General features: G+C 40.8%; 1 protein-coding gene across 2 annotated transcripts in view; it reads right to left on the reverse strand.

Annotated features, from left to right (window-relative positions):
- Window positions 1-1154: 1154 nt before the first annotated feature.
- chrnb1 (cholinergic receptor nicotinic beta 1 subunit) overlaps window positions 1155-22620 on the reverse strand; it is a 28240-nt gene continuing 6774 nt past the window's right edge. The window contains exons 3-11 of one of the 2 annotated variants that reach the window (XM_022752251.1): window positions 19664-19708; window positions 18954-19063; window positions 15559-15667; window positions 15301-15445; window positions 14655-14840; window positions 12958-13181; window positions 7921-8096; window positions 2279-2426; window positions 1155-2104 (exon numbers count right to left, since the gene is read on the reverse strand). In XM_022752251.1, the coding sequence (XP_022607972.1) occupies window positions 1958-2104; window positions 2279-2426; window positions 7921-8096; window positions 12958-13181; window positions 14655-14840; window positions 15301-15445; window positions 15559-15667; window positions 18954-19063; window positions 19664-19708 (1290 nt within the window). In that variant the 3' untranslated portion in view covers window positions 1155-1957. Of the gene's footprint in view, window positions 2105-2278; window positions 2427-7920; window positions 8097-12957; window positions 13182-14645; window positions 14841-15300; window positions 15446-15558; window positions 15668-18953; window positions 19064-19663; window positions 19709-22620 lie in introns of both variants that reach the window. The other variant, XM_022752250.1, reaches the window with a different exon arrangement.

Raw genomic sequence — 22620 nt, forward strand, 5'->3', positions numbered from 1 at the left:
AAAGTTATTTTGTCTGTTACACAAGATAAGAAAATATCTACTTGGCCCTGCCTCTACTTCCTATTACTTCCTTTTTCTCCCCGCTCGCTCTCATCCTGGTCAGGGTCTCCTGTGCAAAAACACAAACAGGCCATAAATCAGCGCCACGTTGAGAGTTGAGAGAAGGAGAATGTTTCCGACTTGCCCTCCTGCATACCGCCACTCCCAGTATAAATACATCAGTCAGAATGGCCCCTTTGTGTTTTTGTGCATCTGTCGAGCAGGCCCCGTCTTCTCGATGCGACAGTTTCATGCAAGGTCAGAGAGTGAGATAGTAAGCCGAGGATAGAGATGAGTGTGATTCTAACAGTAGTGTGGCAATAACGCTGCAGCCAGGTCTGGAATATTGAAGCCATATCAGCACTGTTGCCACAATTAGCCGTTGAGACTGACTGCAGACTTTCAGCCTTCAAACGCCTCAGCTGATGCATGTATGCATGCATGAGTGCACTCACACAGAGAAATATCAGGGAAGCCCATGCAGAAAACACTGCCAGTGTGTGTGTGTGTGTGTGTGTGTGTGTGTGCGAGGATGGTTATTAATAGCAGAGCGGGCAGGAGATGGAGTGAGGGTCGCAGCTCTCACGGCAGCATTCTGACAACAGATGGAGCCTTTAATATGCTCCCCTCAGATCTTTATTTAAAAAAACAACAACAAAACACGAGAATGAAAGCACAAGATTAAAAAAGCAGGTGTGTGTTTGTGTCATGTGAGAGAAACCAAAATGACATGCTGTGTGTGTGTGTGTGTGGCCGCAAGAAAGCAAAACCCTGAAAGGCACGGGTCTTCTATATGATGGGGAATTCCACAGGCTATTGGCGCAGCTGGTGAAATGAGTGGGCATGTCGCTCCACACACATACACCCGTGCTGGAAATACAAAGAGGATTACTACGGTTGCAAAAATATCCACCGAGCCATGTGCCACACTCCGGCACATTCTGACACCGGGAAATGAAAGGCATACAGCTCCCTCATTCTGCTTTGCCTTGGTGTTTATCTGTTAGCACCACATATGAATATCAGACGCTGGATCCACACCCTTCAGATCTACTGTAACTACAAAAAAAAAAAAAAAAAAAAACACACCTGTAGTTGGGATAAATGTAGTTTTACACGTAAGACATGCTACAACATTGGCTTGGTAGTTATGTATCATGCAATAATCAATGCCATTGCATGTGTAATACAGTTTAAATGATCTATGGCAACAATACTGAGGCTGGGATGTTCGTGAGCACTGTTGCTCATTCAGCCAAGAAACCTCAAGATGTCCATTCATTTGCATTGCCTTGCACATTGAGGTCGAGCGCAGGCAAAACCCTGCAGGAATTCATGACAGCGCACTATCTGACAAACGTAAACTGCTCAAACAACATGCCATCCCATAAAAGTATAGATAGAATACAGATATATGCTCTTTCGCTCAAGTGTAACGCATAAAACATTTGACCCGGTACATCAAATTGTGTCAGGTTTGGTCTTGAGGCAGTGGTGCAGCTGCAAGGGTCAAGACATGGTAGCAAAGGACTTGCGTTTCGCTGAGAAGTACATGGTGAAAATCTCAGTCTTTATTTTCCATATGGCCAAAGATTAAAGTGTTGTGTGAGAAATTATAGTTTGACACGACTATGGAACATGTCAACATGTATTTTCATCTGCACTGTCTACATTCAAACGGATAGGAGAAACATGTTGAGGTCATATTGGGTTTGCCGTTGCAAGAAAAGTAAATAGAAACTAAACTGGCTGTGTAAAAAAAAATGCGAGGTGCCGTGGGGACAGCGGGCCCATGGTGAACTACACACGGATAATCATTTGGCACTTTAATACAGCGATTTCTTCTCCCCCGTATTTTAAAAAAAAAGGTGGTACATCAGGAAGAAGAAGGTTCAAGAAACGCAAAAGTTCCAACGCCTCAGGGGGACTTGAAGGGGTCGGTGGGAGTGTGGTTGAAGCTGGCATCGGCGAAGATGGCTAAGGTTCCCACGGTGGTGAAGACGACGAAGATCCAGAGGAACATGCGGTCCACCACCATAGCCACGTACTGCCAGTCCTCTCTCAGCTGGACGAGGTGAGCAGGATAAGGAGGACAATGGGGAGAAGGGAGGGGACAGATGGTAGAGACGGTGATGCAAAGATGGATGGATGGAAGGAAGGAAGGAAGGAAGGAGAAAATCAAAACAGAATCAGTGCAAGAGAAAGAAGAGAGGAGACGAAAAATAACGGACAGACTTACAGCTTCATAGTCCTTCTCAGCCTGCAGAGCCTCTGCGATATAAGTGATGGCGTCTATGGCCGACTTCAGCTCTTCAGGTAACGATAGGTAGCTGCTGGGGCCGTCGATAAATTTCCTCAGGTCCGTACACATGCCCTCTGGCTGAAACCTGCACATCACAAAACACACACACATTATCAAAAGGACAGTATTTTCAGTCCACATAAAGTGTCAACACCCAAACTGGACAAATTTTGCACACGGGCCTGTGGAATGTAGCAACGTGCGAGCAGATGTCAGTGCACGCTAATTAAAAGCTGTAAAATAGTGAAGCATTTATGAGCGCGGCTGCACGTCTCCTTTGCACTCTGCTGTCATTCAGAGAGGAATAAAGAGAAGGTCAGAGGAGCTCCCCGGGCTCACGCTGCCAGTGTGGGAGTCACCGCTCTGCATATGCTGACTGGACTGTTCTGCCTGAGAAACCCTGTGTGCGTGTTTGTGTGTGTGTGTGTGTGTGTGTGAGAATATATGTGTCCACGTTTCTGTGTTTGCTTGTTGCCTTCAGTTACCAACCGTCAGTTGCTATGGGGTCCCAGGAGTTGCCGGGGGAGGCTCGGAGAAAGCTGCTCTTGGTGTGGGAGCAGCTTTATCATTTGTCTGTGTAAAGGTGTAATTTTTCCTTTCTCACATCCAGTTTCATTCTGTATGCATCTTCACGTATTCACAAATGTGAGCCTCCTGGTATAACTACAAACCCTCACTTGCAACACTGTGTGAGGTAGAGCGGGTCATCCACTAATGAGAAGGTCGGTGGTTTGATCCCCGGCTCCTCCAGGACCGAATGTCGAAGTATTCTTGGGCAAGATACTGAACCCCACATTTCCCCTGATGGCTGTTCCATCAGTGTATGAGTGTGATGTATGAATGTGAGTGAATGTGGTAAGTATTGTAAAGTGCTACGAGTGGTCAGTAAGACTAAAAAAAAGTGCAAGTCCATTTACCATTTAAAAAGGTAAATGCTGAAATATACTGTAGTTTAACAGTGGTACAATTTGAGAAGAGTCATAAAGTCACATTACAGTTCAATTATGAACAGATATCTGGCTGCATACATTTATTGAACCATGTTTGCTAGCATTAGCATAGCCACATTAACTACTGGTCATACCAGACCAAGAAAGGCTACAGCAGCGAAACCCCTGAATGTAATGAATTGAGGAAGGGACTATTTGCTTTGTAAGTGTCACTTTAACACACAGCTACTGAAGAAACTCAAAGCATTACCCATCAACAAAGTCTGCTCTGATTTCCCCTATATAGTACAGTGAGTCCTTGAATAACACATGGATTTCCATTGGCTGCTTCCAGTACAGAGAGTTACCCAGCGGTCTAATACTCCTATAACCTTAAGCAATAAAAGCACGTCTCTCTCAGTGGGACATCACAGCTAAGATGCTTGGTTGGGAAATGACATTGTCTCCAAATTTGAAGGATAATTCTAGTTTATTACAACATGGGTAATCATTTGAGATCTTGGTTGTCATTTCTGTTGGTTATGATATATATGGTTATGGTTATCTAGCTATATGGTTATCACCTGAGATCTGGAAGAAACACAAGCAGTCAGATCACACAGGCACACGACAGATTAGCCAGATGATCTAAACGGCATTACCTGGAGGTCAAACATCTGGTGTCTGTAATAACCCATAACTGTACAGAAGAACTCTGTGCACACAACTATGGCAAGTACAGAAAATCATAGTTACAGTTTTTCTTTTTGTGCTGGAAGACCTGGGCGTTTGTTTAAACCTGACTGATTGTCTGAATCCTTGTATCTCCAGGATTGTCAGACCTCTTTTTATTGATGTCACTATATTCCACATGTAACTATAAACACAAAGGACTGAGGGTGAACGCTAAGAAAACAAGAGAATAATGAGCAAATGAGCAAGAAATACACAAACACAGTCACACAGGCTCAAAAAATACATTTTCAGCCACGATGCATTGCCTCTTAAGCGACAGGAGATAACATGTATATATTTTGCATTTTGAGTGGCAATACCCATTAACAAAGTCTGCTCATCTCCAGTTGGTCCTCATGACCTTGTCCAAACCAACATAAATTTACATTATCCTCTTTGCAGCACAGCTGGACTCTGTCTTTTCCAGACATCTGTTTACTTATGAAACACCTCAAATATTAAACACCTCTTCCACAAACAGTTTTAGAGCCTGAAAAAAAAGAAAAAAAAAAGAAAAAAAAAAAAATCTATTAAAATGAGTTGTAGGTCAGGCAGCTCGACACCAGAGGGCAGTATGGCACCACGTCTATAAGGAAACATGTAGAGTAACCCAGCAGGCACGGCACAGCGGAGAGCTGCTTGGTATTCAACGCAGGAATATGGGGGTTTACAATGCAGCGCTGCCACCGCTGCTGCTCCTGTGAGTGTGGCAGGTGAGGAGGCTGTGACCTGAAAGAGGTGGAGCCTCGTCAGATTGAGAGAGCGAGGTAAGTGGGGGGGGGGGGGGGGGCAATAATTTGGCCTCTTAACCCCTCCTCCCTTTCCCCTCCTACGTGGCTCAAAGTAGCACTTCATCAGCGAGAAGTAAATGACTATTCAGGAGACTAATTCAACTAAAACTGGCTGCATCTGGTGCCAAGACATGCACTAAACCCAATTAAGAAGGGGTGTGTGTGTGTGGACTCAAGAGAGATAGTGCTGTCTCATCAAACTGCTCTAATAGAGCCCCCCCCCCCCATTCCACCGTCACCCGTTCTTTCACCTAGACACGCAGCGTCCTGCTCTAATGTGTCAGAGTCGATTTGCGTGGGTCATTATTATTTTAGCAGTGATTCTCTGCCGCCTCCAGTCTTTCCCTCTAGACACATTTCAGTTCTCGCAGGAGGTGAAGGATGAGAGAGGGAGGTACGGCTACAGACTGAGAGGAACATTTTTTGGGGTGTATTAATAGAGCAGCAGGGAGGCAGGCTAGTTAAGGATGTCACATAGGAGCTGGCATCCAGATACTATGAAGTCTACCAAACCAAGGTCACAGATTTCCTGTGTACAAAGTACGAAGACCAGGGTTCGACAGATAGAACAGTTTGTCGCCAATTTGTGTGCCAACATTGGCCCAGATCCAGCTCCTTACTCAACAGCTTCAGGGGCAGCGCTCTGTAAAACCTTTGATGAAACTCATCAGTCTGGGTTTCTCTGGAGGTGTTTGGGAACTATGGTCTTAATGCTCTTTTCACAGGAACTTCCACACAAAGTAACTCTGTTCTGTAGCTCTGTTTTTGCATGATGCACCCACAATTTTGAAATACTGAATAGTGGCTCCACTTTCAGTCTAAACCAGCGGCTCCCAACCGGTGGGTGGTGTTACGAGTGGGTCGACAAATCACTTGCAAAACAGTACAACTCAGGTGAAAAGATGTAATTATAAAAATATACAGTGAAAAAAAAAAAAAAAACTCCTTTCATTGTTTTTGATATGCCAATGATAGGAACTTTTATGTTGTTGGCGGCGGACCACATTGTGTACTTGTTTGCTATCTCTTGTCATATTGCGCGCTCAAAGATCACATCTATTTTTTGAGATTTTTAATTGGGCCATGAGTTGGAAAAGGTTGGGAAGCACTGGTCTACACCAAAGGTCAGAGAGTGAACCAATATATTTAATGTCTCAGACTTGTTCCCTGATCAGTTTTAATTTGCAACTGCTCCAGACATGAGGATTTACTTTATTTGACAGCCTAAATTTTGGCAATAAGAGCAGCATTTACCACAGAATAATAAAAAAGGAAACTGTAATATTTACATACAGGATACATAATATGTGACAGTGACTGCTGACGCCTAAGTGTGTTTGCTCAAGTGTACTTATAGGTGCAGCTTGTAGCAAAGCAATGCAATTAATACTGCCTGAGCACGTCACTTCAGTTTCGCAATCTAGATGACAACTAAGATACAGGTATGGGACGAAAAGGTGTGTAATTGTGTACTAAAAAGAGTTGACTTTCACAGGACAAATGCAAGCTGTGGGGAAAAAACTGAAAGTGCTGGGCAGCTGACTTCAAAGATAACCTGCTCCACAGACTTGAAATTCTATGAATACTAAACATAGTTAGATAAACTATTGGATTTCATTTCAAAGTGCTATCTAACACACTTTGGCAGTTTACTTTTAAAGTGTTTTTAATCACTTCTGCTGCAAGAAGTTATTTCTTTTACATACAACCTGTTGTTAAAGAGTCAGATATGGATTGTGTATTGCAGTGGAAATGGCTTGAATCTCATAAACAAAAACCGTATAGAGGATGAGTGTAAAAATATATTGTACAATATAGTGGAAAGTTCACTTACACAGGCAGAGTGTCAGCGCAGACTCCCTCAAACAACAGTGAAACTCCCTTTTTATACCATTAAAGAGAGCAAAGAAACCCCTGTCCTACTGGTGTAGCTGATAGTAACTCATGACAGATTTATAGCCAATATATAGAAGCTCTCAACCTCACATATATCAGACCGATGGAATACCCCCATGCTGGACAGAACACACTAACACATACCACAAAATATTTGAACATATAATAGATAGTAATAATACAAAACCAATACAAAAACATTATGAAAGTTATAAGCTCATAATAGATATTTCACATTCCTCTATATTCTATAGAATGAATTTCTCGCATGGATAAAAAGATAACTCATAATTACATTATTAAGGTTACTAATGTAAAAATAATGTAGGCTAAAAATATATATAAATATATATAAATAACATACCTACTTGATTTAAGAGCAAGTATAGATAAAGAAATCGGTTAACCTGTAGCTTTCCTCCAGAAATGGAAGTAAGTGAAGCTTTGAAAGTTAAAGCAAACAATTCCTTCAGTTTGATGACTTAGAAAAACCTTGTGTCTGTACAAAGTTAGTGTTGGAACAAACTGTTACTGCACCCTCTGATGCATTATTAGCACAATACTGTACTGCAGGAAGTAGTACTGTATGCTGCTGTCAGAATGGTGAGGAAAAAGTAACAAAGGAAGGCAGACTCGTTGGTCAGAGGTTCAATCTACACATCTGTAGATAATGAGCCAAACCATTAGAGTAAAATAACTGAATGGTGGCTCCAAATGATGAGACCAGCACAGTCTCCAGACTTTAACCCAATCGAGCAGGTTTGGGATGAACTGGACAGAAGGTGCAAGCAAAGCAAACATGTGCAACACATTTGCAGCAAGGATTTAGATTAAGTTTGTTTCCTTGTTTTTAAAATCTCCAATTGTTTATTTGCTGCTTTAATTTTAGAAACACAAAGACTTTTACACACTGTGTAAATTTAAATAAGAGCTGGACAAATTGAGTTGTTCTAAACGTTTGACCAGTAGTGTAGGTCTTAATAAACACATTAGCAAGGTCCTGTATATCTGTCAACATGTAAATATATGGAGGAAGCACAGAAAGCACAAACATTAAAGGGAACGTGCTCCAAATCCAGAAACAGTTCTGAGATAAGTCAGAGGCTGAGCTAAGATCAGTACAGTTAAGGTCTGCACAGGTATTCGCATACCTGTACAGTAGATAGTGACCAAAACGCTCAACCATATGCAATCAACATGCACAAGCACAAACACCTATACACCTCACCTGTTAGGCTTGGGGAACAAGATGGAGGAGTCCGGTTTGCGGATAAAGTATTCATCAGCCACTTTGCTGATGGCCATCTTCTTTTTCTCCCGACGGGGCAGGGTCTCCAGCGACAGGGGGGTCTCCACTTTTGGCCGTAGCATGCCAAGGTAAGGAGGTAGCATGTGGATGAAGATCTGGGAGGAGAGGTGAGGAACAACAGAGTTACCTCTACGGTTTACAGTAAAGTCAGCTTCTCTTTCACGCTTCTTTGGACCTGATGCAAATAAAGAAGTGAGCTGTTGTTGAGTTTAAAACTGGAAATCACAAATGTCAAATCCAATCGGTTGGGCTGAAAACCGCATTAGGAAACAGAGGGTTAATTTAACTGTACTTTCCGCTTTCAGCAGATAGCTTGTTGGCTCACACAGACCTCTCCCAAGTCCATCGTCTTTCCTGGTATTAAAAATCCACTTGTTTGGATTCTTGTTTAATGATTTATTGGACACCTGAAATGTACTTGTCCTGTTTTTTCATATTAAGGGTGAGAAATGACTGGAAATGTAGAATGTAGCGGTGAGATAACCTTTGAAAACAGTTGCTACTGAATGATGTGGGAGGGGAAACCAAATGGGTAATTTTTTCCAATTCTTCAATGTCTACTCTCAAGGTGTCCTTGACCAAAGAACATGAAGGCTGGAGGCTCCAGTGGAGCTCTTTAGTTAAGGATTGCGGGCAACTCTGAGATGTGTGTAATTAAAACTTAAATACACCTGACAAAAATCAAGAAAATCTTCTTTTTATATAACCATCAGTTGGTACTACCTGGCTTTCAGACTTGGAACTACCTTTCAGAAGGATATCAAAGGATTTGATGATAAATAAGTAAATCATTGGGCCAAATGTCTGTCTTGATCGATATCATGAATGCTGTAAATGGCTTCTTTAACTGCACTTTAGGTGATTTTATAGCCATCTTTTAAAATAGCTCTTGGCTTGCCTGTATTGACAGATGGATGCCATTAATGGCCTACTGGCAAGGAACCTGCTGAAGCTGCAATAGTGAATGTAGCGTGAGGTGAAACATCTTGGCTTAAATAACTTTAATAGTGACACTGAATTAAGTCAGTAGCAAATATGTTTCTTTCTTTACATGACCTCCTCTGACCTTTTGTTTCACAGTTTAACTATGACACCTGTCATGTCACTACCCTCTCTATTATCTCTGTATGAGACAGCAAACAGTGACATGATCAACAACAGTCAGTCGGGTTAAACTGAGGCAGATAGCAGACATGATGGTATTGTGTGTCAGTACTATAAACATAAGGAATACCTTTAGTTTTTTTTGCACATTTAAAAAAGGTGCCCAGTTCAGTTTCTTGAGAACAAACACAACGTCTGTACCCTTGAGGCCAAACAATCGTGCTTAATGCATTTCCTTCTTAAAATGAAAGCCAATTTTTAAAACCTGTCAAAGTGTGCCTTTGTTGGTGAGTTACTACCTTTCTTTGTGCCTCACTATCACCAACTGTGAACCAGTGAATAGCATTAATCCACGCCGAGGCCACGCATCTTCACATGTGGGTATGTCCCCAATTTTTTTGTGTGTGTGCAACACACAAGTTTGGACCGACTTGTACAAAAACAGTTCCATAGTGCTACTTATTAATGGTCAAAATCTAAGGATGGGCACTGCAAACATGCTGAGGCTACAATTTCTGTGGTTTGTGGCATTAATTAATGCTATATAGTTGTCCCTATAAATATAAACACTGAAATAAACAAGTTTTCATTCAAATTAATTAACAGGGTCATAGATATCACTGAGGACACTAAGGATTATATTCTATAACCAAACTCTTACTTTTTGAAGTGGTTTAGAAAACCCTGAAACAGCATTTATCCCTTCAAGCTCGGGAAAGAAATAGAGATAAATTAAATAATAATTTAAATAATTAAAGATGCCCTTAGAGTTTTCTTGTAAACAAACAAATGTATGTTTACATTCAGTGTTTTTCGCCAAAATAAATTGTGCGTAACCTCGAGGCTTAACAAATGACTTGAATGCATTTCTGTCCTGATAAAACATTTGCAAAAGGTGTTTTTTTTTTTTTTTCTTGTGCAAAACTTAATTGACCCACCTAACGTAGCGTTCTTTGTTGCTTTAGTCTTACATATGGACCATTTAACACACTTACAAAAAGTCAGATGGGTTTTATATGAAAAACTGGCAATGCCTGAAATCCAGCTACAGGCACCTTCACTGTGCCTGGAAGAGGAGTCTATTACTTTAGATTTAATGATGGCCACTCTGATAAGCAGATGGGTGTTTTCTTGTTTAAGACTGATCTATTCCTAAATAGAAAAGCTAATTTGAGTTTGTTCTTTACAGTGATTCTACAGCTGGAGACGGGAGATATTATTGACACCCGTATAGTTCCTGACACCAGGTTTGCTCCCTCAGCATCCGGAGATATTAACCTCTCTGGCTTCCTGCTGTTCCCTCTTTAAACTCGTTGAGGAGAAGATAAGTGAGAGATGAGAAATATTATAACATATTATTAAACAGACATGCCTGGGGCACCCTGGGCATTTGGTGCCTTTAAAACTCAAAAAAGGCAAAAAAATTTTTTTTTTTTTTTTTTTTTTTTTTTTTTTTTTAAAAGAAGAATAGTTAATATTTCCCTCATGTTTTTGGAATATAATTATTGTATTAGTAGCACATTTATATGGATGAATGCCACATTTTGATTATTGACTTAGATTTTTTTTACAATGAGATTATATTTTGGAGTTTTTTTTACTTACAATTCCTTAAAATGCTATAATGCAAACAATATAAGTTTACAATACACTCTATTTCTTACATCTTTAAAAATATATAGGTTATACAATGGCTTTAAATTGTCTTTACTTTTGTACTAAGCATGTCCAAAGTTATAAAAAAAAAAAAAAATCACATGCATTAATGTACTTGTTTTGACACCAAGAGGAGAGCACAAGAAACATATTGTCACTTTGAAAAAGTTTATATGGCTAACATGTTAGCAAACAGTTGCCCAATAACCATCCAGCAGACACAGAGAAGCACTGATATGGCGTTGTGTTTCTGGCAACCTGTCCAATAGGCTTCACTCTCCTCTTATCTGTTTCGATCTCCACAAACTCTTGAGAAAAATAACTGGCTCTTTATCTCTAAATGTTCACTAGCTAGTTGCTGGTTAAGTTTGTCTGTTTGCGTTTTAGCACTAAGCAGGTAGCTTAGCTAGTCTTTCTGCTAAAAAGACACAGCAAACAGCTGCGTGCTGCTGATATTAGCCAGGAGAGCAGTAAAGTTGGGGGCTGCACAACTAAAACAATAGCAAAATAAATCCGCCCCATACTTGGACAACATGCTTGTTTTCTTCTGGCCCAGTTAATACCTGGTTCCATGGCATGGACCTGGCCCATATACCACATAATTATCAGATGCTACTTCCACATCTGGACCAATTCTGGCACACACACTGAAAGTCTTGCAACTGTCAGCCAATACCAGAGCGACAACAGCCTGAATCTGCCCAGATGTTTAAGTATATGGGCCGGACTCGGGCCGACGACCCAGGCATATGTTGGGAAAATGGTATAATGCCCTCTATACCTGATTGTAGTTGTAAGTGACCCCTTTCACATTGTCATTTGATCCACTGTTAGAATAAAAATATTCATTAGTGCAGCTTTAAAAAATTATAGCACAGTATTACTAGGAGTTCTGGGGTCAAGAAATCTTCCACAACTAATGTTCTGTGCACAAATCTTTCCGTCCAACACTGACACTGATCGTCTGAAGAGTAGGAGTGAAAGGAAGCAGAACCTATAATGTCCCTCTCCCCATCAATCCAGTACTATGCAGTGCTACTATGAGTTCCATAAATCACCTGCATGTGTATGAGCCTTTTTGTGGTGACTGTTACCTGAAAGCGTGACAGAACTCGGAGCAAGGTGGAGAGCTGCTGCTCAGACGCAATTAGCTTCACATAATGCGCAGCGAGGGCAACGGCAACTGATGGGGGTTAATGGTACAATATGACATTCAGGGTGTTGAGGACTGTATGGACTTAATTCAGTAGAGTGTCTGAACCTAAACTACTACTGCTTCCATTACCAAATTAACACACAAATTAACATTATATTAATTATTAAGTTCACAATTACTTCACTGATGAATTAAAATCTTGTCCACATAATGTTTTGCTTAATTTAATTTTATACTTGCATACATTTTTTTTGTAAAGTGACACCCTGATTTCTGCTCAGGTGCCCACAATGTAATAAATTGTGTACATAATTTTACATCTGATTTCACTCATTTTCTATAATAAATTGGATTAATTTGAATGTTAATCCTTACCATTAATTATGTATTAGTCTTAATCAGTTATTGTCTAGTCGTAGTTGTGTTGTTGAATAATTATATAGTTAGATGAATAAAACTTTGGCAACAGACAAATGAAGCTTAGTGAAAGTCACAAGCACCGCTTCCCACTGTCTCAAAGCTCCACCAGCTCATTCTTGTCTTCATCCAATCACAACCTGTCACGCTGGCCTTCAGCCAATCACTTGTAAGCTGTCCAAGTTTAAAAGTGTTCCCTCTCTCTGCTGTCATTTCAGCATCGTGAACATTGCGTAACCCACCTCCACCACCTCAAGCATGGATGCCTGACCATCTCCAATCAAACTATGTGATCTGAAGTTTCCCTCTCATGATGACATTCCCATCCTCAAGCTCCATTCTTCATCACCACCAGTGTCTAGGCTCTGGGGGAAGTTTCCGCTAACTGGAAGGACCTTAAACCTATGGACCACTTCCCCTGGTGATCCACTTCCTGCCGGGGTCTAAGCGCCAAAGTCTATTCCTTCTGTTCACAATAAATTCCATTCAAGTTAAAATTTCAAATACTCTTTTGTTCCCGAGTCCAGCTACACATCATGAATCAAACACATACACACAGAATCCAATCGAATAATTTAACCTGTAGTCTATGATATTTTGTACTTGGGAGGCAAAGACCTCACCTTGCGGACCCACATGGGCATCAGGTGGGTGTTGGGCGAGCGGTGATGCAGGTTAAGGACGACCACGCTGAGGATGACGGAGAAGGTGACCAGGATCATGGTGAACATGATGTAGTTGACGATGATGGGGACGCCCAGTGACGTCTCAGGGATCTTATCAGCCAGCAGCAGCAGGAACACAGTGAGGGTCAGCAGCACGTTGATGGACAGACCCATCTTTTCACCTGTTGGGGACAAAAAAAAAAAAAAAAAAATCTTATTTAGGAGAGTAACAATTACATAGTGTTCCTTCAGGCCTGAGTTTCACCAGGATAAGGTTTTCTCCTCCTCCAACTGGGTGAGATCTACTGTTTTAGCAACATCTGGCCCAAGTAATTCACCACTAATGACTCTAATGGAAAATTTATCTCCCATTCTAAGTGAAGCTGAGTGGACAGTAGGACAAGGCCTCTACAAGGCCACTCACAAACTGTGTTTACCTCAGGTTGGTTAGAGTCCGTAGGCAATGAGTAATTGATGTGTTTTAAAGCAGTGTGTGATCTTTCAGTGGCTGTCAAAGCAGTAGGAGTTCTCCCACTGACTCCATCACACTGTATCACCAGAAAGGTCAACATGTCTGAGTTCTGTCTAGGTTGACAAGTGATTTCTAGAAAGTGCAGTGCATGAAACTATTGATCAGCAGAAAAACAAAAAGAGAAAACACTGGATTGCAACTTAAATGTCTTTGACCTGTCTCTGTATCAGGGGGGGAGGATCATACTTTAGAGGCATGCATGCAGAAACTAGAAAAGATTTTTTTAAAAAACAGACAGGGGCTGGAGAAAACTTCTCACACACACATGCAACCTACAGCTATGGATAAAGGGTTTCTGTGTGTCCTTGTGTTATCTGCTTAAATGAGTCATCAAACATGGTCATGCAGTGGGCATCTTACAGGGTGTCAGACCTAAATCTGTATTGACACTCAAGGAAGACATCCTTCAACTAAAGAAGGTCATATCAGAGGGTGGAAAAAAAACAACAACCTGTGTATCCTTGTTCAGGTTGGAGGAGTTGTTGCTTTCATTATGGGAAAGGTAGAAATAAAAAGTCCAGATATCTGCTCCTCTGCTGCATCGTTCCGTTATATCTTTTTCTCGCAAGTCTTCCAATAATACATTACAGGAGCACCCCTTTAATGTGCATAACTCAGTGGATTTCTACTTGGCCATTTGATTCACTGAGGCCAAAAGGCACATCTCCATGTACAGTAACATGGGTGTTACATTCACAGCAACCTGCTGTGGTGCAGAAGCATAAAACTAAAGACTGATTACTTGGTAAATCAGTGAGAACCAGACAGTCAGAGAAACCAAATATAGTGAACAAAGGAGAGCGGTGAGCTGATTACTCTCAGTAGCTGGTGGGCTGATTTCTACCGTTTTCATTTTTGAGGTTATCGATTCAGCCGCGCTCCAGGAAACAACTATCTAATCTGGACTTGAATCCTTTTGTTCCAGTAATTCCATGAGACTGCCCAATTTAAACGGACCACACGAACACAATTAGGAGATGCTATTAGCAGTTCTAGAGAGCAATGATATGCCAGTGTAATCCTAACCAAAGCTGCATCAGGCTGGAGACGGTCATAGTAAAGCAAACTGATCTTCAATCATCTCTAACATAGTAAACTGGTTTGTATGTATTACTCTGTGTACCTGCATCAGGAGGCAGGTAGAAGTTAAAGATGGCGATGATGGTGATGAGAATACAGGGGAGGATGATGTTCAGGACGTAGTACAGAGGCTTCCTCTCAATGATCAGGTAGAAGATCATGTCCTCGTACAGATCATCATTCGTGCTCTTCCTGCTCGGCTTGTGCATGATGCGCCACTCGCCGCCCTCTGGAGGAACATCCACATTTTAAGCATTACACAACATTTTAATTAAGATCAGCAAAATTATTATTTTTTTACAGCACAAGCAACAAATCTGCATACCACAAGGGGTCCAAACAAAAGTGCAAACACAGTCGAACTGGTAAAAGACACTCCTGTGACCATGGTTTAGATATTAAGCAAAAGTTAGTATAAAGTAGCTAATAAGAGAAAATTAGAAACAGGGAACAACGTCAATCATCCAAAGGAATATATCCATTCTAAATACAAGTACAGTGTCATTTATTGTGCATACAAATATTACTAATCTTCATATCTAACTTTTTCCTGTAAACTGAAACATTGAATTGTTGCAATCTACTCAGATTTTCATTTATTCATCTGTTTAAAAATGATTTTCCCCTCTATTTCAAAAAAAAGCTCACAATTCCCTTTTATCCATCCATCCATCCCACCAAACCCTCACCGCTGTAAGCCTCGTCCAGTTGGATCTCCCGTATCTCGTTGCCCTTTGAGTCAAGTGCATACTGCAGGTCGATCTCTGTCGAGTCATACGTGTAGGAGCGGAACTGCATGGTGCAGTTCTGCCAGTCGAATGGGAAGTATGTTACCTACACGGAGAAACGGGGATGTAGAAAGAGTCCGAGAGGAGGAGCAAAGTTTAGGAGGAATTGAACGGAATGCATAAGAGTTTTAGTTTGTGTGTGTCTGTGTCGATTTTCACCTTAACTCCACAGGAGCTGCAGTATAGTGCAGGGGGAGTCCAGGTTACTCTGCCGTTACTATAAACCTGCACATGGACATGCAAGGCCACATCAAACACCCCATCATTACTGCAAACAGAGATTAACATAACATTAATTACAAACTTGACTTCTTTTCTTAATTCAATGAATTCAACTTTTTATTTGTGGTTTTATTTATGTAACTTCACTTCATGTTGTACATAAAACCTCTACTTCGAATCATTGTAAATCACTGCTAATGTTAGGCGACACACCCGGAACCTGCCCGTTACACTGCGTGTTGCAGACATGGCGAGGTGGTATTCACCAGCTGCTCTTCAGAGTTTGTGTTTGCCCATAGTTTTTTTTTTTTTCCAACACTACAAATACATAGGCTACAGGTCCAAAGGACAGTAGCCATAGAATATAAAATAACATACTGACTTGTTTCATATTGTCTCATATTATATCATGATGTATTGTACCATCTCATATTTTATCATCTCTTAATGTCTTGTAACGTTTCATCTTGTTTCGTTCTGCATCATCTGCAAATGTATCATCTCGTCTCGCATCATATCATAATGCATTGTGTGATATTGTCTCGTAGCATACTGCGTAATCTCATCTCCTATCCCACAATGCATCACATTGTCTCGTGATGTCCTGTCCCATCTAATCCGGTCTCCTACTGTATCGCATATTGTATCAAATCTGATCGGATTGTATTGTATTGTCAAACCTGTCCTCACCAGAAAGACAGCAGCATTGGTTGTTTATTAAAACACAGGAAATGAAATATTTTTTGTAATGGTCATTTTGTTTTAGAAACACTTGTCATTCTGGCAAGGGGCCAGACCAGAAAACGATGATACTGGTTATTTTGAAAGGTAATGACAATAAACAAGTGGTTAGACTTGATGGTTATACTAGACGGGGCTAAGAGCGTAGTCTAACCTTCAGTAACTTGAAGTGACCAATGACACAAGGCAAAAGTGTAACATGGTAGTTCTGCACTGATCTTCATATAATCAAGGCATTATTATAAATAATCAAATCATTATTAGCATGTAAATGTGGTATCGTGCTGACTCAGATGCACATATCATGTAATAGCAGCATCCGAGGTTTGGCTGTAGCCTGGGGCCTTTGTTTCATGTCATCCCACTTCCTCTCACTCAGCTGTCACGTCTTTTTGTTCTGCACAATAAAGCAGAATTTACATGAAAAAGATAGACAGGGTAAAGCTGTGGTCAGAGTGAGGAGAATCTGAGTAACCATGTCTCGTATATGTCTGATTATTGCAGTCACACTCTTCCTTCTGTTCTCTGGCCACAGCTGCGGAGTACATCAACATCTGGCTGCAGTCCCATTCTGCCAGACCCCAATAAAACATTTTAATTGACACAGATAAAAAGGGAGGAACTCAACACATTTCACAGGACACTTCTAAGTGCGGCACTCATGTTGGATGTATACAGAGCTGTTTTGGCCGTTAAGCTCATAACACAATACACAACAAAGTCATCAAGTCAATTAGACACAGATTCTGCAGTGTTTGGTTTTATGCCTCTGCTAATTTAACAGGGAGAGAAGCTTGTGTCCTGAAAGTGGGCTCTCCTAAAACCCCGTCCCCGTGAAGGTGCTGCTGCTGCTAAAATGACCGGCATTGATCATAAACACGCACGCGCACGCACGCGCACGCACGCGCACGCACGCGCACGCACACACACACACACACACAGAAGGGTATACACTCTTTAGCATTTGTGTGCACATATTTGTGTGTGTACGTGCATGCTTCCAAGGGAATGCCTCCTGAGATGAAGTAGCTGAGCAGTGCCATCAGCTCAGTTATTAGGGAGCCATGCTGCTTAATTGCCTATAAAAAGTGTTGATGAATGGAGCAGTGGGAGATATACAGGGGTGTTTATCGGGAGTGTGTACTGTATGTGGAAAGAGAAAGACTATGCTCTTTAAATATCTACATTTTCTAATTTAATAATGTGACATACAATTTTTCCATTACACAGGTACTGTACTGTAACCCTAATGTCCACTGGGAGCAGCTGTGTTTCATTCTAGCTCCATCACGCCGATAACAATCTGCTGCCATTTATTGACAACTGTCGTGACATTAATATTCACAACAAAGATTCACCGAGGTTCATGTTCTGGCTGCGTCACAGCTCTGTCCCGTGTTGGGCTTTAAAAGTTTACTGGATGTGTTTTGGAAGTGGAGCTGTCTGTTCTTCAGCAGACATATTTCTGATTTTGTTTTGAGCAAACAAAGGTCAGCAGCCAGACATGAACCGGGGATGTTGCAGTTCATAGTTGGCACATTAACCCCTGGGCCACTAGTACGCCCTTACCAACGTTTTTCATGTTTTGCAAGCATATCGGAAAACCTGCATTCACGATAAACATTGAAACTAACATGGAAACTTTATAACTATATAACATACCTTATGTGTGCACATCGCCTTTATTTCATTTCTGCATTTCCCTGTATAGTGTATTTATGTAGAGGAAATAGTGTAGCATTCATTAAACTGCTGCACAGACTCTGGAGGTGTAATGGAAAACAAAATCTAGCTTTGCTAAGTCTTCATAAAAAGATAATTAAATAAATAATGACATGCATGAAAATAAAATTAATTTGACACAGAGTAGGTTTATATAAATTCACTAGCTTGTCTGGCAAAGTACGCCCACATGTGAAGTAGTACAGCAGAGAAAAACTAAATGGATACTCAAGTAAAACTAGCTGTTGGACACTGCGACACTATGTAGAATGGCAGCAGATTCTCTCCAGCAGACGAAGCTGTGACCAGTGGACATTGGGGGTGATGGCAGGTTAAGGTGCTTTTAATACAGATTTGCAGTACAGTGCTAACATCATCTCTTCTTATAACCTGATAAATAAACACTTTATAAGAACTGATTATGACCTTGAGTGGAGGTGTATGGAGCAGGCTCAAAGTTGATTATATAGCTAACCGGCGAGAATTAAAGCTGACAATCATGAATAGCTAGCTGTAGATGTATAGCAGGAGCAGGGTGGATCTATATCGACTCAAACAGACAAACACGACCTTTAGCTCTGCCAGTGGAAGAGAAAAAAAGAAATATTTTTGGCATAAACCAAAGTTTTGCCTCATAAGACATTTATTAGTTATATTTAATATAATTGTGTATAACTTATTCAACATGGAGCAGGCACATTAATATGTATGGGAGGGTAAAAAACAAAATGCACCTTAGGGCCTACAAAGAAACCATCCCAGATAAAAAGTTAAATTAAAAAAAAAAAATAAAATAAAAAAAACAAGAAAAGTGGCCAAATGTTGGTGCTGATTCATTAATGTCAGTGAGTGCGGTGCTCATTGCTTACTTATTGATGAGGACAATGTCAGGCAGCCAAACCCTCGCAGCGGGGATACGCAGCACTTCAATCCCATCATGCTGCTTGGGTTTCCATGTCAACCGATGATCTGTCCATTCCTGTTGGGGAAAAAAAATTAAAAAAAATAAAAAAAACAAGTACTACATATTGAGTGTTTATGTAAACAAGGATGTGGACGTTACACACAAGTGCATAAAAAGGGGGCAGGAACAAGACAGACACGGATAATAACAGAAGGGGAGACTTTGCATTTAAAAAAGCATTTGGTGATTTCATCATTTTATTTTTCATTTGCTTCACTGCTGTAATTAGATTCTACTGGGACGTTTTCCCCCAGCATTTGTCTTAGCATAACAAAATACCATTTGCATAATTCTTCATTTTGCATTTACTCTGTATTGTTATGTCGACTCCAAGTGTTCCAGCCTGTTTGTGTGGTGTATTGTCACTGAGCTGTGCATTTCCACTGGAGCTGGAGTCATGGTTGAGTTGGCCAAACTGATGACACATAGTAGGAGGTTGTTCACTTGCAGCACTGTATGTTAATGAAGCGTAAAGAGGTTCCTCATCATGTAACTCTCTGTCTTAGTGAGGCAACAAGCTCATTTATTTTGGCTTAAAATGCACCATCAAAATTTTCTTTGCAGCCCCAGAGAAACAAACATGCAGTAAAATGCAGGGGACGTAAACGGACTTACCAGATTCATGACAACCACAGTGCTCATCTCTTCATTTTTCATATTCTGAAGGGAGAATACAAGGAGGAAGCAGGCAGAAAATAAGTATCTTATTGATGAAAAATCACAACTTATGGTAGCTCAGTTTGTATTACAATAAATTCAGTGGTAATGTAAGTAAAGATTATACACACATGTTCATACAGTACATACACATCTCCCACAATGCAGTATGGTATCGTCCAAGCAGTGTCATAGTGATTTTAACCTAAAGTAAAATTCCAGTATTATATAGTATATAGCTATAAGTTTCTAAAAGTTTATGGCAAATGAAGCTGCAGTCTACATACAGTTTCTTTTTGTTTGCTGGTTTATAACAGTTCACCATTAGGTTAATGTTGGCGATGCGCTCGTGTAGAACAAACCGCAGTGGATGTAGATGTTGAAAATGTAAATTTTCTTTGTGTTTAAATCTTGTGGAACAGGTGACGTGATGAAGGACGCCGATTGCTTTTTTTTACTTGCAAAAGGTTGTGATGACACTCACAGAGTTACGACTGTAGTTGTCAGCTCCGGTAAAAAAGTTCACTGCTCACTGGGCTACACCGCCACCTCTGTGCTGTCTGTGTGTGTGTGTGTGTGTGTGTGTGTGTGTGTGTGTGTGTGTGTGTGTGTGTTGACATGTTCATATCGCGATGACAAACGAAAATAAGCTTAATCGGTCAGCACTATTATTAACATGCATCTTCAGTGATCCGATCACAAGTGGACAGCTCTCACTTCGTCAGTTCACACCTGACTTTAAAATGCGTCTCCACATGCGTCTTGATTGACCGCTTGTGATCGGATCTCACTTCCCCGCTTTATATCAAATTACCCCTCCGTGCCGCACTCGCTCGCTCTCACACACCATAGACTGTAAATAAAGATGGACGTAGCCTCGGTGACGTCACCAATATGTTTTCTGAAGAGCGGTTTTGAGGCTCACTGTGGGCCGTTCCACCATCGCCATCTCGCCTGTACCTGACTCCACCGAACTCCCGGCTAATCCATAAACGGGCAAAGGGCATTCACTCAAAGTGGCACACCCTCCATTATGCAGAACTTTAAGCCTTAATAAAATTCAAACCAGTTAGTTATGTAAAAATTCACCCCCGTACAGTTGTCATGAAGGAGGAAATAAACTATATAGACCAAAGCTGTTTTTGTACCAGGCTGTAAACATGTGTATTTCTGCTGTAAAGTTGGACATTTTAACATGGGAGTCGATGGAGATCAACTCGCTTGAAGAACTGCAGTTTTTGGTGCTTCCGTGTTGGCTATGTTCTTCAGCCTCGGAGGTTGCTGCTTGACTCACACACAGGCAAATTACCAACAGACCCGTCTGTCGAATGGCTAAAAACAACATTTGCACGTAAAGCGGGGACGTGAGATCCGATCACAAGTGGTCAATCGAGACGCATGTGGAGACGCATTTTAAAGTCAGGTGTGAACTGACGAACTGAGAGCTGTCCACTTGTGATCGGATCACTGAGGACGCATGTTAATACCAGATCTGAACAAGGCATGTTCATATCGCAATGATGTCAATAAGATTAATCGTTCAGCACTAATGTACATCTGGAGAAGAAGTGCAAAAATCCTTGCAGTATGTCTACACAGGGCACACTCCAGCCCACAGGCCACATATTTACATACGAGTATTCAGACCCTTTCACTTTTTTCACATTTTTGTTAAGTTGCAGCCTCATGCTAAAATCATTTCAATTCATTTTTCCCTTAAAAGTCTACAATCAATACTCAACAGAACTTTAGTCATTTTTGCAAATGTATTAAAAATGAATGACTGAAATAGTATATTATTAGTATATCATTTTCATTTAGCTCCTGAACTTATGGCAACATCTTTCCCTAGGACATCAGAGCTCATCTTAGAGGCTGAAGCTCAACTGTCTGTGTTGCTCAGGCTGCTGCTGACAGGATTTTCAGAGTAAAATGATGCCTGACATACTCAAATCAGTCGGATAAGCGGAGGTCAACATACTTTATAAATAATGTTTATGTCTTGTCCCATATGCAGTAAGAGCTCTGCTCTTGATCCAAATAATCTTAAATAAGACACATGTTTGGATTGATTAGAGAACTTTCTTATTAGCTGAGCTCAGCTGTTACTTACACTTCAGTAAACCTGATGTCTTAATTCGCCTTGGGAGACAAGTCTTAACCACTGAAATTTAAATATAATATCAACTACTGCTCCTGCCGGGCTGCAGCTGGTGCAATGATGGTGCAACAATGTGTAACACAGTTTGGAGATGAGTTGCCAGATAATAGTCGAACAGCCCCCGTATCCTAGTTTTTCACTCTTTATCATAATACCCAACATTTTGAACAAAAACACACAAACCTGGAACCTCACAGTTGCTGCATGGATCTTACTGTAAAATATTTGAGATTTATGACTTGATAAAGAAATTTTGGTTATTACTACAGCTAGCTTGATTTGCTGCAAGTAGATACCTGTGCAGTCAGCTGATCCACTGGACTCCTGGAGTGCAATATTTACTGAGCATTACTACTGTGTACCGTTTAAAATTATTTCTGTAATATTGAAGTTTATTTGGAAAGTTTTAGGAGGCTCACACTGCCTGCACTAATATACATTGTTTTGCTAGAGTTTCCCATAACTAAACTCAACTAAAAACGATGAGAAAAAGCTAGCTAGCATAACTCTGGTCACAATGGTCCCACCTATGAGCAAAGGTCCTGGTTTAAAAACACTGGGAAGTAGTCATGTGACAAGACCGCCCAACATGGACTTACGGGTAATATTTTCTGGGCTTCGTTTAGTTTTAAGAATTTGGAACAGTGACAATGCATTAGCTAGATTCAATGTCATCAGTGTTACTTCGAGTTGTCACCTCAAAAACAGGAATAACAAAATTCACCTGAGAAATCTGAATAATTTTTTTCCCCAT

Source organism: Seriola dumerili, unplaced genomic scaffold, assembly GCF_002260705.1.
Source record: "Seriola dumerili isolate Sdu_G_001 unplaced genomic scaffold, Sdu_1.0 BDQW01000167.1, whole genome shotgun sequence".
Taxonomy (NCBI): domain Eukaryota; kingdom Metazoa; phylum Chordata; class Actinopteri; order Carangiformes; family Carangidae; genus Seriola; species Seriola dumerili.